This window comes from Nematolebias whitei, chromosome 22 (assembly GCF_014905685.2).
Source record: "Nematolebias whitei isolate Nwh7 chromosome 22, NemWhi1, whole genome shotgun sequence".
Lineage (NCBI taxonomy): Eukaryota > Metazoa > Chordata > Actinopteri > Cyprinodontiformes > Rivulidae > Nematolebias > Nematolebias whitei.
Window position 1 is genome coordinate 13313850 of NC_056519.1, and position 17032 is coordinate 13330881.

At 38.9% G+C, this 17032-nt stretch overlaps 1 protein-coding gene across 2 annotated transcripts in view; it reads left to right on the forward strand.

Annotated features, from left to right (window-relative positions):
• The window catches only part of iqsec3a (IQ motif and Sec7 domain ArfGEF 3a), a 104277-nt gene that overhangs the window by 48132 nt on the left and 39113 nt on the right, over positions 1 to 17032 (forward strand). For both annotated transcript variants that reach the window (XM_037695790.1, XM_037695791.1), the window contains exons 3-4: positions 657 to 1287; positions 8986 to 10265. In XM_037695790.1, coding sequence (XP_037551718.1) covers positions 657 to 1287; positions 8986 to 10265 — 1911 coding nt within the window. The remainder of the gene's footprint in view (positions 1 to 656; positions 1288 to 8985; positions 10266 to 17032) is intronic.

The window sequence follows — 17032 nt, forward strand, 5'->3', positions numbered from 1 at the left end:
AACTTTATGACCTCCCCAGTGATGTGCTAACGTAACTTCTGACTCATCGTGCTGGTCCTGTCGTCAGCTATGAGTAGGGAGTAAAACCTATTGAAAAGACACTCCCAGGTAAATCTCAAACTGATCATATAAAGAAAGAAAGTTATCAGGGAGAGAAGCTTGTTTTGAGGAACCGATTACACAGATTCCCACCTTCTCATTCTTGTTCACAAAAAAGCTACCATCTCCCACACAAACGCGTAAAAAAAAAGCACAAAATGTCTAAAAAGCTTAAAGACGTTTGTATAAGCTGCATGCCTGTCCCCCGTGTCTCCGTGTGTGGGTGTGTGTCACTATTGGCTGTCAACTATCTTGTTTTTTTCCCCACATTTTTCTCCTCTGAAGATTTTGTTGTAATAAATAATCAGTCACTGTCTATTTCAGTATTGCACTCTGTGGTTTTCGTAGCCGTTTTGTGCTGTGCATTTTTCTGGTTTACGCTGTGTCTAGACAGATGAGAGGGACTTTCATAACAGAGTAGATAGACAGGAGAAATGGTCAAACACACAAACATGGGTCAACTTCTTACCACTAACCCAGGCAACCTGGAGAAGAGGTCAGAAGTCACCACGGATGCAGCAGCAACCTCACTCTGCGTTTTCTCCTCCTTTCTGCAGTGATGAACTTTCTCCAGACTCATCTATGGGAAAGGAAGGGATGGGAGGTGAGGGGGAGCTGCAGGGTGAGACCCAGTCTCAACCACAGCCAGAACCAGAACCACCACAACAGCAGGCCCATCAGCAGCAGGAGGAGATTCAGCCACAAACTCTGCCACCACAGCCTCAATCTGATCCTGAACCACAGATTCAGCTTCAGAAGGATCCTGAAGTCGAAGCCTGGTCAGAACCTGAACCTTGGCTGGAGCCCGAGTCTCAACTGGAGCCCGAGCCTCAGCCTCAGCCCCAAGTGGAGGTGGTGAGTGAGGCACCAGCGCCACCACAGGATGCCCCTGAAGCTCCTTCGCCTTGCAAAGAAGAGCACAAGGAAATTGAGCAAGATACTCAAAAGCCAGAGGAAGTCATCGAGACGAAGCCAAAGCAAGAGGGGGATGAGTTGCAAAGTGAAAGTGGCAAGGCCAAGGCAGTGCAGGAGGAAGAGGATGAGGAAGAGGGAGGAGCCAAAGGAGGCGGTACGGGGAGGAGAGCCAGTCTACATCACACGGCCTCGCCCCTGAGGGTGCAGCGCAACGGGGCCGGCTCGCACTCCGCCTCTGACTATGAGCTCTCGCTTGACCTCAAAAACAAGCAGGTAGGGTGATCTCTGGGAATGGGGAGGGGCTTTTTGGTGTGCTGTCTGTGCGAGAGGAAAAGCGGTGTGCCGAGGAGGCAGAAAGTTGTCTGTGTTGTACCTTTTTGTTTGTGGTGTGGGTCGGTTTCTGCGTGAGGAAGAGGGACTCCGATCTGTTGGGCGCCTGGTGCGATTCTGTTCATTGGTCGTATCGATTCCTAATGGCTCTTGTGGAAAATCAAAACTGCATTTAACACTTGTTTTCATTGTCATAAACATACATCATCATAACCATGTCATCAAAGCCATCACTCGTTTTCCCAAATTTAAAGATTGCTCTTAGAAAGTAATACAATATGTGGTATTAGTTTGTTATGCGATGCATGTATGCACAAATGGGGTTTGCTTGAATTAAAGCTCTCTAGTTTGTCTTTTTTTGGGCCACATTTCTGTATAAAAATCATTGGATGATTCCAAACCAGTGGTTCTATGCAGAATAAAAGCATGCAGCTGGTAAATGTATTTTGCTAAAGCAGGTGGGTTCTGTTCAAAGCAGGGTTTCTGTCTGTGAGACGCCAATGTTTTTGTACAGGACTTCTCATGTTCACATGTTTGTCACTTAAATTGTGCTCTCCATCACTCAGAAATCATCCTCATAACATCTTCATTTCAAGAACCATTAAACACTCACCACCTGTTTCCATCCCCATCCATCTAAACGTCATTCTTCAGTTCACGGATCGTCGAGCAGGTAAGGCGGCACGGTTTGGTGCCTAACTTTCAGAGCCTGACATGTTCAGTAAGTTTGATTTTAAAGATTCAGAATGGTGCATTAAAACGGTTTATGGAAGGGTTACCCCCCCAAAAAAAAATTGTGAAACTTTAAAATTCCAATATGAATGATTTTAAGGCTCCGTTTCAAGCACAAATCTCACTTTTCATGACATTATCTTTCAAAAACCAGGATATGTATTTTTTCCCTTTCCCTAAGAAAGTAAAGCGATTGTATTATTAAAATCAAACACCTTTTCTGGAAAAATACAAACTTACAAACTAAAGCAATTTAACATACACTTTAACGAGAACCGTCTTAATTTGAAAAACTAAAGTTCTTCTCTTCTTGAAAGAATACATTTCACATGCCACCGTTCACGCCACATATTTAGACCAAGACAATCTTTTGTTGAGAAATGACTCATTGAGGTGTAGCCATTTTGTGTAGGAGAAAGTCTTTTAGCTGTGGCAGCCATCTTGAAATGGGTTGACTCTGAGTTAATCAGTTGTAGCTGTACAGCCGAGAAATAATTTATTTCTATGGGTTCAATAAAGTTTCTCTACTTGTTAGAGACCTTTTGGAAGACGACACGTAAGAACTCAAAGAGGCAAAAACATCACTGGTGTTTTGCCTTTGGTGGTGGGCGATAAGTAATAATAACTGGCTCACGACCATTTAACATGTTTTTTTTCCTGTTTTTTCAGTGCTCACAATGTTCAAACGTTGCTGTAAGTGTGTGGCGCCTCTCTTGGCTGCACCTAATCAATAACTCAAAGCACTACGTAAACATTAGCTTTTGGCCTTAAGTGTTTCTCAGGCTCAAGATCCAGAACAAAAAGGAAAATCTTTTCATAGTAGAAAAGTTAGTGCCATTTAGTTTATAACCCATTATGTATATATATGTATACATATTCATAAAGTCAAGGAGTAGGAAAAAGCTGCTAAAGGATTATTAATTAACAATGCTGATAATGAGCTAACAGCTAAGGATGAGTTCATTTTAACATCCCTTATCAGCTCCATTTTTCTTCAGTTTTGACTTTATTTCCCCACAATCAAGGCTCAGGGTGTCCCTTTCTCTCACCTCCTTTTCCCCCCAATTTTAATCTCACATCTAAGAGCCCCTGTTTTCCACCATCTCCCTGTCAACGAGGTTAGAGATACGCAATCAGCTGGATTGATCTTCTGTCTGTACAGGTGGGGGGTTGTAGGGGTTTGATGCCTCTCCAGATCAATGTCAGAGTAATTGCATCTGCAGAGAGAGATACGTTTACTGCTGAGGAAGGAGCTCATGATGGATTATTTAACTCGCCTAAATGTGAGTTTTTAACCAGGTGAAACTCGTGCCATTTAGAAAACATTTGTTGCATTTACTCAAAGTAAAGACTCATTTTGAGGAAAACAAAAGATAGTTTGGAAATTTGCTCATTTATGCATTTGTTTTTTTTTTAAATAATGAACTAAGATCATCTTGTGTGGAACGTTGTAGCCGTTGCGGTCAAATCTAAGAAAAACACGTGCTACACACATTCTTATACAATTTGTCCTGCTCAAAATATATGTTGTGAATGACTCAACTACATCAAATTTTAGTGCATTATCTGATAAATTGACTGAATTATAGGGATTTGTGTGTTTTCTAAGGTCACTTGTGCACAGTAGCTTTGCTTCAAAAGTTAATTCTGAAAATGTCATTAAATCTGCAGTGGTTCGTTAAATATTTTGGTAACAGACAGACACAAATAAAAACTTTGTCTTCACCTTTTTGGCGATAGATGATATTAAAATGTGGATTAAACTCTAAAAGTAGATTCTGACAGACCTCACTGGTTTCAGTACCGACACAATGATTAATGAAGACTAGTTAATTGTTTTGACAGATTAATCAATATAAGTCTGTACTTTGTCAGCCTAAAGTTGAGCTCAGTTTTTCAGTTTCCATAAATGCATCAGCAAACAAGTCCTTCATCCTCTGATACAGTCTGACCTTTTCCATTTACATCCTCATTTTGCAACCCAGTCAGCATTAGCAAGATCCCACTTTTGCCATTATATAATCAACTCATTAATCATGTAAATGTTTCTGGGCTGTAAGACAGCTTGCATGAGCATGAAGGCTGATAATCCTTGCTTTGCATTTTATTTCTGCAGCATGTGAGATCTAATGAGCTGCTGGTTTTATTTACATATATTAGTCTTCTTTCAGATATTTAAGGGTGATGTTCTTTAAACCTGATGTCGACTCACTGCACTGATAACTCACTACACCAGGGAACGATAGCTCACTGCACTATTATATCAAGCATATGACGATGACTCTCTACACTAGTTGTTATTTAGGTTAATGAGAGGAAAAACTTGGTTTTAGAAATTTCTTTGTTCCAATTTTTGCTGGGAATATCTTAACATACTCACACAATTAACATGAATTTAACAGATTCCAGACTCCTGCGGCAGACTCATTAGGTTTTATTTTTTTTAAATCACTCACTGATATTAAAACTACTCATTGCAAAGTGTGCAAATACACCTACAAATTATTCTGACCTATATCAGATGTGCAGTTCGAAAGAGTTAATTCCATTCACATGCAATGCTGAAATCTGGGCCCACACTCCATGTAAATGAAGCCATTTTAATGTGCAAAAATGTGCACTTTTCTGCAAAGTCATTAGATATAAGCTCATATGTGAAGTTTTTAGAATAAGGGACACAAGTTTAAATTTGGCAAAGATTTGAAAACTGTCATTTATAGTCTGTTGGGAAAAAATTAAACATTTTGTGCTGTATTTATTAACATTTTGTTAAAAAATACATTTATTTTCCATCGTCCTTGAGTAATATAGTTTCCATATAAATAAAGTACAGTTATCTGAACTTTTAAATGTGTCTGTGCTCCAAAATATAGGCACTTAGCCTGAGTTCATTTGTAATATACTCAGATTACAGCTCCTACCTGTGTTAGTTTTAGATTTAACTTCTAAAAATGATTCCGTAAGTTTTCCATAATTACATTTTTCCATGCGTCATTATGTGAATTTAGGGACAGCATCTTGTATTTTACTGATTATGTTCACCTTCAAGCCTCAAAATTTGGTAACATTTTTCCTTTCGTACCGGAGTGTTTGATACGTTGCACAGCGCTCGTCTTTTCTCCCTCATCCAGAGTGAAAACATGAGGTCAGCGCAGAGCTGATCAGCCTGTCAGAACTGATTTAGAGATTGTTGTGGAACGAAGCACTGTTCTCTCAAACCACTGAATGATCTTTTTTCACCACTGAGCTTGGAGAAGGAATCTGGACCACAACTGACAGGGGGCTAACGAGGGGAGCTTTATGTGTCATTCTTGGTCTGGTCGTCTGTGTCACAGCATTTTATGTTTTTGTCACCTTCTCTTAAACACCCTTGTTTTTGTGGGTCTTTTACATGCTTTTCATCCATCTATTTGACCTTTACTTTTCTACACGTCACCGTGGACGTGTGGTCTGTGATGACTTTTTTATACTCTGATCGTTGTGGACATACACATCAACCCATCGGTGATTAAAGCGTCTTTAGATATTTGTGCTGCTTTTAGCAATTAAAATACAAACTGCCATTTCAAATGCAAAAAACAGACTGTCAAAGGAAGTTTAGTTTTTATTTGACCCAAGTTTACAATTATACTAACTTATCAGTTTAAAGCCATAGAATAACAGCTTTAGCACCAAAAAGTGACATTTAGAATGAATTAAATCAGTACGGATAAAATAAAACAGTAAAGTGAGAGCAAACTACTATTTTTAATGCTTTCTGATCTTGATCTAATATAACTGTGTGCTGTTTTGTAATTTTTGATGAAATAACCAGACCAGTGCTTCAAATTTACACAAGTTTGTTTTTGAAAATGTTTCCATGTTCAAATCCTGGAAAACGTTCTAAAAGTTGCTGCTGCTCATGAGCACGACACACCCTTCCCAAACATCGTGCACGAACCTGTTCTGATAAAGTAAGCTAAAAATAAATATCCATCACTGTAACACGTGCAGAAACGGAGACAGCAGGAGCCTCAAACTATCGTGCTTCGAGGTTTGCTTAAAGTAGCTTAGCAAGTCAGTACCAAATTAGCAAAGGCTGCTACTCTGTTTTAAACTCATTGGTTGCTGAATGAAGCTAGCGATGAATAAAGATCTATTAAAATGAATGGTAATGAGGCTCCAAAGCAGATTAGCATTGTTGCTAAATCTACAATTCCCATCCATGTGGTTTAAATATTATAGCGTCTTAGTTCCTCAGTGGTTTGTTCTCCCGTCATAATGTCTGCTCATCCTACAGACTGTAATTTTATCTGAATAGCAAAGTGTCTCAGATACAGGCATGAATAAAGAAAGCATCATGACCCAAATATTTTATTCATTTCCCCCAGCCCGGCTTACAAAGAAGGAAAAAAACACAAACAAGCTCGCCTGCAACATTTAATCAGACGGAGACATGCTGATGGTCTAATCTCACAGTCAAGGACACACAGGTCGTTGACTTTGAGCAGAATTTGTTTAGTTGAGGGACACCTCTCTGACTGATGTCAATCATATTACAGATCAGCATTTATTTAAAAAAAAAGTACAATATCTTTAGAGCACAGTCATGGCGATAAGATGCACAGAGCAGGTCATAAAAAAAAAAAGTGATGAATATTCAGGGTGAGTTTGACCAGCCTGACAGCCACCATCAGCAGATACAGTAGAGCTGGAAGCCGGAGTCCTATTCACACGCTTCCTTAATATTCTCAGTCCGTTTCACTTTGCTCACAGAGGCACAGCACAGAAATGTAAATGGAGTAGATAAGATGGATTTTCAGTGTCATTTCACTTTTCCAAAGAGCTTTGTGTGTGATTTTGTTCTTCCAATGACAGCGACAGAGGCTGCATCTTGTTGAGCCAGACACTTATCAGAAATTGCAAACCCTTGAGCCATGCTAGCCAATCAGCGTTTACTTTAATGGAAGTTTACGTGAGCTTGTGCGGTGACTTTGTCCGGGACTTAAGTACAAAGAGTTACTATTTGATCTGTTTTTGGCCACTCGGTTGCTTTTTTTAATTGACAGGAGGATATTTAGGTGGATCAAAGTAATTATTGTCATTCTGGTACAGACAGCATGTTTGATATTTGAAGAAAACAACGTCTAGTTCGTAGAATTAAACCTTTTCTGAGTGCACCTTATGATGCAGGACGGTGACGATGTTTGTGAAGTGGCTCCATCATTCTTCCCAAGCTGAAACTTTCTCTGCGCTCTCGTCCTTGGTAGACTCAGAAGACAAACAGAATTAAATTCATTGATTTAGGTCTGAATGAAAAAATCTCTCATTGACTTGAAAAGATAAGTTCTCATTCTGGTTCAATTGTTCAGGGAAATTTAAAGAGGTTTCATCAAGTGACGGAGCTGATGCCAGATGAGAATGGCTGTAATACATCTGCTTCCCACAGCTTTTCAGCGAAATTTCACAGGCACGATTAATAGCTTACTCGGCTTTAAAACATGAGAATTGCACAATATTTTTCTCTGTGGATTTCACAGATTATGAGCAGTTTTAGTTATAAATCATTTGAAATGTTTGTTCAAATACCACGTATAGACCTCCCATTTAAAGTTTATAATAAGTCACCTTGGAAGATTAAAGAACCATCTAAGAGCAAAGTTAGGTAGAGTTTTTAGTATTTTCATTTCTAAATTTGTCCTGTTTCACCCCAAAATGAAAATTTTACAAACCTCTATGTCTTTTTCCATTTTCTGTTTAGCCAACTTTTATTTTAACGACCTGTTGACTCAACACCCACCCGCAACCATAGTTCACGTTGGATTGTTTTAGCTCCAACGTGAGAATAGTCTTTTAGAAAGAAAGAACATTACAAATTTTGAGTCACTGACAGTGATGCGCTGAATAATTAACATTGACGAATTAATAAGTGATGAATGGTAATATTGCTCAGAATAGAAAATCAATACGATAATGGCTAAATGTGTCTTTGTACTAAAGTTCATCAAGAAAATAAGTAGCAGTTCTCATGATGAATAACTGAAAAGAAGTTACAACCTCAATCCCAAAAAAGTCATGCTAAAGATAAATATGAACAGGATGCAATGGGTTTCAAATCAAGTAAACGTGTTATTCATGCTGAAACATAGAAAACAAAATCAGATAATTAAAATAATTTTTATTAATGAAATGTTCCTGAGCCCATGCAGTGACGTTCAGAACAGATCAGTCCTGTTACTGCAGCAATGCTTGAGGCCTTTTTCCCAATTCTCAAAACCTTCTGATGATCTTTTGAACTGTAAATGATGGGATATTCAAAGTATTATTATTTTTTTTATTTTATGGAGGAACATGGTTCTGAAATTGTCCTATTTTTAAGAGCTGCCCATCTTTACTTTTGAAAAATGCAGCTTTCCTAAAATGCTCTTTATATACCCGTCCTCCTGCTGACCTATTGCCAATTAACCTATTTAGCTGCAACATGTTCATTCAGATGCTTCTTATCTGTACCACCTATTTTCCAGCCTTTAGTTACACATGCTTTTTTGACATGTGAGGAATAAAACTCATAAAACTCAAAACTACATTTTTTTTCACTCATTATTATAAAGTTTCCTTGTTGAAACTATGTTTACCATGTTCCATTAAAGGGCTGCAGTGAATTGGTGGTCCATACAGTTGTTGGGGTGTTGTCTTGTGGTTTCCAGTAGCCAAAACACTACACTGAATAACATATGGCTTTATGAAATTTGCAGATCATTGCATACTGTCTTTATTAACATTTGACACAGTGCCACCTTTTTTGGAATTGGAGTTAATATAATTCTTGAGAGCAGACTGTCTGTGTAGGCTTTTATTTTACAATTCCATGAGTATAAACTCAAAGTGAAACGTTCATATTTCTTCTCTGCATCTCTTTGTTTTCCATAGATCGAAATGTTAGAGCACAAATATGGCGGCCACCTCATCTCCCGCCGCGCTGCCTGCAAGATCCAGACTGCCTTCCGCCAGTACCAGCTCAGCAAAAACTTTGAGAAGATCCGCAACTCACTTCTGGAGAGCCGTCTGCCTCGACGCATCTCCCTGCGCAAGGTCCGTGTGCAAAACACCGAGGGTTTCTCTGCTGAGCGGGCTCTGGCAGAAGGCTGCAACCTGGCAGGCATTCCACTGGTGCGCTCGCCGTCTCTGCCTGCCACCGTTGGTAGCACCCTGACTGACCTGGAAGACTCGTTCACCGAACAGGTCCAGTCGCTTGCCAAGTCTATAGACGATGCGCTAAGCAACTGGAGCCTCAAGACCATGTGCTCGCTACAAGAAGGCGGCACGTATCAGTTCAGTGCCGACTCTTTCAATGCAGCAGCGGCGGCGGCAGCTTCCGGAGGAGTTACAGGAGGAGGTGGTGGTGAGGGAGATGGTGTGGGACAGTCAACTATTCAGCAAGGCCCAGTGGACCCAAGTGACCTGTCCAGAAGTGCAAGTAAGCTGATGATGGCATTTCGGGATGTGACGGTGCAGATTGACAGTCAGAACATTAGAGTTTCATCCTCAGTCATGGAGTCATCTTCTTCAGTCACACTTGGAAGCTGCATACAGGAAGGAACCGCCACCACCGTAACATCAAACCCCTCATCGCTGTCTGCCCCAGATGGTTCCTCACAAGAACCCCCTTCTCTACCTCCAGGGGCCCTAAGCGAGCCAATAAATATGCCGCCTCCACCACAAGAGCCCCCACCACCCCCTGAAACAGAGCTCCAGGAAGGTGAAGATGTAGAATTTCCCGCCCCACCTCCAAGTGAAGAGGAACTACTAGAAGAGTTTCAGCCTCCTCTAACACCTCTTGATAAAACAGCTGCCCCTCAAAGACTGGAGGAAGCCCCCCCACCTCCTCCACCTCCACCAACAGAACCCGCTCGTGTCCCCCCACACCAAGAAGCCATGCCGTTGGGGAGCTCTCTTGTGGTGGAGCCTATTGATGTTAAGAGATGTGGCTCGGAGACGGCAGATAACAGCTCGGAGCAGATGAGCAGCAGCAGCACATCAACGGAGGCCCGCTCGACCTCTGAAGCCTCGTCCAAGGAGGCACTGCAGGCCATGATCCTCAGCCTTCCACGGTACCACTGTGAGAACCCAGCCAGCTGCAAGTCCCCCACACTGTCTACAGACATCATGAGGAAACGCCTTTACCGGATCGGCCTCAACCTCTTCAACCTGTGAGTGGCTCCATATTATCTCACATGATCCGATAGCACTTGAGAATGTGTTGGCAATGACTCTCTGCCCCTCCCACAACAAATTCAGGCTCAGTATTTGCTGAACAGGCTAAAGTATAGTCATTTCTATGTTTTGTGATGACCTCTAAATTTGGGTCAACTGCAAAAGTTATTTTGTTGTAGGTGCATTTCCACAGATTTCCATTAATATTATAGATCTCAGGTCATAGTGGTCAGTGTATGTTTGGGACCAGTTTCAGCTACTATTATACAAACATTTAGGTCAATATCTATAAAACTGTTTTAGTAATAGCCTTGAATTGGGTTGACTCCAAAAGGTAGTCGGTTGTAGATGTTCAACCAATGATGACTTTCTAAAAATAAAAAGTCTGTTTTATGATCTATGAAATATTTTGTTGCAGACAAATGAGCACACACAAACAGATAAAAGCATTATGACTCTGTTTTTGCTAGCAGGCGCTAATCACTGGCAACTTCAAATATTACAAAGAATAAGAATTGATACAGGATAGACTTGTGTAAATATTAACTTTTAAATAAAGTTTACTAGATCAATTAATAAATAATTAATTTCCCCCGTTACAATGTGAAACTGCAAAGATTCAAGACATACAGTATGTGAATCATTAGGAGGCTTGTTGTCCTTTATAAGATTAATTATTTTGTAGTTGTTGACCTTTTGGTTTGCTGGAACATCTTACATACAAGCTAATGATTTTTTTGAAGTCATGAAACAAGGCTTGTAACAATGTAATGCTGTATGATCAAAGGAAGTACTTTTGGACAATGACCTGGGAAAAATAAACAAAGAAATACTTTTTTTTAAATCACCGATTAGAAATGCAGTGAATTAACCAACATAACACAAAGTGCCAAACTTAGAAGAATACATCTTCCCTGAGACTAAGATAAAAAAAAAAGAGTGTGGGTGAATTATTGAAACAGAGGTGTCAGAAGACCCGTTTGCAAAGAGAAACCTGGACACCAAGCTAATGGGGGACAAAAGTGGGATAATCTAATTTGGTTTTCTACAGATACCAAAACAGGAGTGATGATGGAAATGAAAACCATCTATGTTTAATGTCCATTGCTTCCTTTCTACCTGGCAACAAAATGCTTCTTGAATTCAGACAAGAAACCTTTTAGGATATTGGGCAAATTGGTGATACCGTTAAGGTAATGAAGTAAGGCGTTGCATTTTTCAAACTTGGATGACTTCTATATCCTCCTATTTTTTTTTTTTTAACCTGATAACTAAAAGAACTGAATACTCAAGCACGGTTTGAAACCCAGTGCACCAAGAGCAGAAAGGCCATAGCTATTTGTCAAATTGCATCCTGCTGGCACTTAGCTTCGTCTTCTACAGGATCACAACACCACTTACTTCCCTGAAAGCATGCTTTCAGACACTGCCTCACTGACTCCATCTCTAGCTAAATATAAAGTATAGGTTCCTATTCTTCATTCAACATATGGTTGCAGGACCAAAACATGTAAGTTTAGAGAAGGGCTGTGTGGGTTTATTTAGCTGTTTGTGCCAAGAACATTAAACAAATGAAAGATTCCAGGTGTTTGAGGTAAAATTGATTAACAGCAATGTTCGTTTTTCCTTCCACTCTTATTCTTGCTGAATTTTTTTTGTAGTCCTTAGAAAGCAGGAAAAAAATTCAATAAATAAAAAGCTATGCATTAACTAAACTATGAGGTTTCTTTTGTAAAGTTACACAGTCAAAAATTAACATTTTGATTTATTTAGCCTTTCATAAGAAAAAAAGAAAAAAAATTCAGTCACATTTTCACATTATTAATACATTTATAAATGTCATAGTTCCAAACTAAATATTTAATTTATAAGTTAAATATTTAGTTTACAAACCAAATATTTAACTTACAAGTTATTTAGCTCCACACTAAATATTTAGTTTGTAAGCTAATTTTTTATGTCCAAGCTAAATATTTAATTTATAAACCCAACATTTAACTTGCAAGTTAAATATTTGGTTAGCAAGTTAAATATTTAAGTCAGATCTAAATATTTAGTTAGCAAACTAAATATTTATTTTGGAAATTAAATGTTTAGCTTGAAAAATAAATATTTAGGTCTGAGCTAAATATTTAGTTAGCAAATTAAATATTTATTTTAGGAAAGAAATGTTTAGCTTAGAAATTAAATGTTTAGTTTTGAAAATAAATATTTAGTTTGGAAAGTAAATATTTATTTTACACCTAAATATTTAGTTCACTATTGAACACTTAGCTTAGACATAAACATAGTTTGTAAACTAAATATTTAGTAAGGAGCTAAATATTTAGCTTTGCTAATTAAATATTTAACTTACAAGTATTTAGTTTGTAAACTAAATATTTAGTGTGGAGCTAAATATTTAGCTTTGATAGCTAAATATTTAACTGGCAAGTTAAGTTTTTAATTGTAAACCTAATATTTAGCTTGTAAATTAAACATTTAGTTTGGAACTATGACATTGATATGTATGAATGACATGGTGAAAATCTGACTGAAAAAAAAAAAACTTTCTTATGAAAGGCTAAACCAAAATATTGCTGTTAATTTTTGACTATGTAACTTTACAAGCAGCGCCCCATACTTAACCTACATAGGTTTGTTGCTTTTTGTGTATTCTGGACCAGTCCTCCTCACCGTCTAGCTGAGAGTGACAAAGTCAGAACTAGATAAGAACTTCCAAAGTCATACTCCAGACAGGTGCAAGGTGGTTACATGGCAGCAGCAAGAGATAGAAAGAAAAAAATGTTGCCATGGTGACAGCTGAACACGAGGCCAGCAATCACTATTCGACGAGGAAAACCAAAACTAAACCACTGAATCCTTGGGATGTTTGTCCACCTGGGTTGTACACGATTGCAATAAATAGGGCTAGAATGCCTGAATTTTATTGACTTTTTTTCAATTAGGATAAAACCTACCTCTGACACAAGAAAAACAAGTAAAGCAACAATGATATCAAGAACTGCACACTTGATCTTGAGGTCATCTCTTGAGTTGCTATCAGTAAAAACAACAAAATATCACACACAAAGTAAAGGAAGTAATTAATAATACTAATGTTACTAAGCAACTATAACAGAAAACTGTGTGCTATTTTAGCCCTAAACTATCATATTTGCTTAGAAACAGTCAGTCATTGAAGCTGTTGTATACTACACCAAACAAAGCATGATTTATGTATTTTTTTCATTCGTGTATCTGGATACAAATTTGACCAAATAGGAGAGAATATTTACTGTATTTGATGTACCCATCAAATAAGTATTCATTATTATCTAAACCATTGGGGTTGTCATTATATCTGTGTAAAAAATTTAGCTGATTATCATTGTATGTACATTTACTTCAGCATCGGGTTGAAAGTCTCTTCTGCAATTATTTCCTGGGACAGAAGTTGAAAGGTTTAGGAACCAATGCCATAAAAATACTGGACAAATTCCCTAAATCACAGGCATCCCTAACTGGTGGTCATGAAACAAATAATTTTATTGCTCTGTTTATTCTTTGTTTTTAGACCAGGAATCCATGACTTATAAATACGGTACATTTAAATCAGTTTGTCATGGATGTCCAGTTTGATCATTTCAGTCTGAGCTGCAGCTAATGTAGCAGATAAAAATAATAAAATACAAAATAAAATGTCTAAAGTGATAATCTGATTATGAAATTAAAATGTTTCACATATAGTTAGAGGGACTGGCTGCATTCATTTGTACATGATGTTCATGTATGTTAGTAGGATTATGAAGTATTTAGACTTTTTAGAAGCATTCATATGTTTTTCCCAGTTTTCACCATGCTTTTTAGTTTATTTGCAACCTTCTCATTCCTCTGATCAACACCTTGAAACTTGAAAGATAAGCTGACTGGTAATAAACTGGCTACGACATAAATAGAGATATGGAGAGAAAAAAAATAAGACACACACAAAAAAAAAGTAAATCAAGAGAAAGAGAGAAGCAATCGGGCTTAAGGCTTATTAGTTCCACCATTTCATATCCTCCTCCGCATACCTGCACCGTGATACTCTTTGCATCTTAAACAGGACTGTTTGCTTTGGGCTAAAAACGCAGGTATTGCTTGATCATGCAGACCAAAACGCTCACACATGCAGAATGTGGGGTAATATAAACTACAAGTGAGCGCTTATGACAGCAGGAGATTTGTGCAGCATCTATGCAGGAGTAAGCAGGATTATGGAAAGTTGGGTCTTTTGAGGTAAATGTCTTGCCTTAAAAAATGGACAGGTGAGCGATGGGTATGAAATGAAGAAGCAAGGCAGAATAACTGAAGGGAAAGGCCGCTTTATAAAGTTTTCACTCGGGAGCGTGGCCAGAATGACGATAACTCCATTATGTGGAGCCGGTGTGTTTCAAGGACACAAAATGGAGCTGCTGAGCCAAAGAATGGACCGAAGGAGAGGGGATTATGGTGACATTAATAGCAAATTCCTGACTAGATTTATCATTTTGTATGAATTGACTTTACCATCCAATACATATCCCTTTGACATGTCCCTAATTCGTTTTTTTATTTTTTTTTGCCAGCAAAGTAAATGCACTGCAGAGTGTGGCAGATCTACATATATTCCTCGTCCTACATGGAAATAGAACACCATCAGAGCTCCTCTCTGAATTACAGAAATGTCAGTGTGAAGAGTGAACGCGTGAGAAGCGATATCTAAATACATATGTCAAGCAGGGCTAATTAACACAGCAAGGTATGCCAAACTCAGAGAGAGATCTCACCCATCAGAAGGGAAGAGCATCACCAAAAAAAACCTCACTGTATATGTGTATTTATTGCTAAGTAGTGGGTGTTTGTTTAGGGGAACACAATACTTAGCTGTATTAGTATTCTGCTCTCAGTGCAGCACATAATTACGAACTCTAAAATCCAGATGGCGAATAGAGGGAGTATTTCTGAGAAGTTTTACCACAGGAATACAGCACCATTTTGTGCCATTTTTTGAATATTCACAAAGTCAGATGAGCTTATCCTGATGCATGCTCAATGATCCAGGTAGAAAAATCTAAGAAGAAGAAACCGTTCAGAGGACAGGACTTAAACTTTGACAGATGATCTTATGTTTTTATATAGTACACTTTATGAATTTGTATATGACAAAGATGACTTATCACAAAAAGTAAAGTTTGCGTTTGGTTGATTATTTCTTATGTCAATGAGTAGGGATGCACGATATTGGATTTTTGGCCGATATCCATATGTAAAACTTATTTGGCCGCTAACCAATACTTTATATACTTTCCTTTCTCAGAACATAGTCCTCTTATTTAGGCTTATTTGCTACAAAAATTGTGTAACAGCTGTAAGAGCTGGTGACATATATTCAGTAACAGCCATATACATAGCACTTTAACTTATATTAAATGAAAAGTGTTGAATATTATTTATTAGCATTAGTCATCTGCAATGCTGTCGGGGAGTGGTGGCACAGAGGTTAGAGAAGGTGGGCCTGTGATCGGAAGATTGCCAGTTCAAGCCCCGGTACAGACATAAAAAATGTGGGTGGGGTAGGTGAAGCACCCACACCTGCCCCCACCTTCATTCGTCCCACTCTGGGCCCTTGAGCAATGCCCTTAACCCCCACCATCTGCTCCTCCGGGTGTCCTAGATAGCAGCTCTCTGCTCCACACAGAGGGCTGTGGTAGCTCGGTGGTCTGTGGTTGTGTCAGGACGGGCATCCGGCGCAAACAAAACAAAAACTGCCAAGTCTTGGTGCGACTTAGTTCGCTGTGGCGACCCCTGATGCAGGGAGCAGCTGAAAGAAGAAGAGAAAAAAAAAAGTCACCTGTGATGCTGTCTCACTTGTGGAGGCTTGTTCCAGATTCCTTAGCTGCAGTGTGGGATCCTCTGCACTCTTGTGCATGAAGGACAGTCTTTTTAAGTTCAAAGTTTTTTGTCTATGCATTGTGCCGTAAGACTAATCATGCTAACGGGGCTAACACGACGTCCAAATGTCTGTGGTAAAAAACTCACCCAGGTGTTATCAGCTATTAGCTTCTCAATGACGTCGAAAATGACTGTAACTCGGGTAAGGCTACGTTGGAAAAATATCTCCAATTGGGGACGATGTAGTAAGGCTCAACGTAGTCCAAAAATCTTCGGAATCCGACATCCTCACCAATGAAAAAAAAAACCTTCCATACCGCTGACATTTTGAATTTTCCTTTCCTCCGTGAGATCAGGTAGGCGCACGTGACGTTATCACGTTGTGCTGCCGCTGCAGGCATCCTTGTCACTGGGTGGTCATACAAAAACAGTGCCTTTTATATTGTTGAGTTATTTTGATGGAATGGCCGATGTCCGATATTGAACTTCAACACTAATATTGGCCGATACCGATACCATGCTGATAATATTGTGCATCCCCATCAGTGAGTCTTGGCAAAAATAAATCTATCACTGTTGGGAAGCCTATTTATTCCCCATTAAATGGTGCCACTTTTATATAAAAAAAACAGTGCATTTATGGGTTGAGGAGCAGAGTTCAAAATGTGGAGTGTGCCCATGAGAAACAAGCCAAATCTTTTTGCAAGTGCCAAACAACTTTTTTTGGCACTGACTCTTGTTTTGTGTCATTTATTGTATTGGGTGATTCAAGACTTACAGAACAAGACATGTTGGCACTTTAACAGTTTAGTTAACCAACAGCTGCCTCAGTAGCATGTGAAAGAACCATATACAGCTACGACAGCCT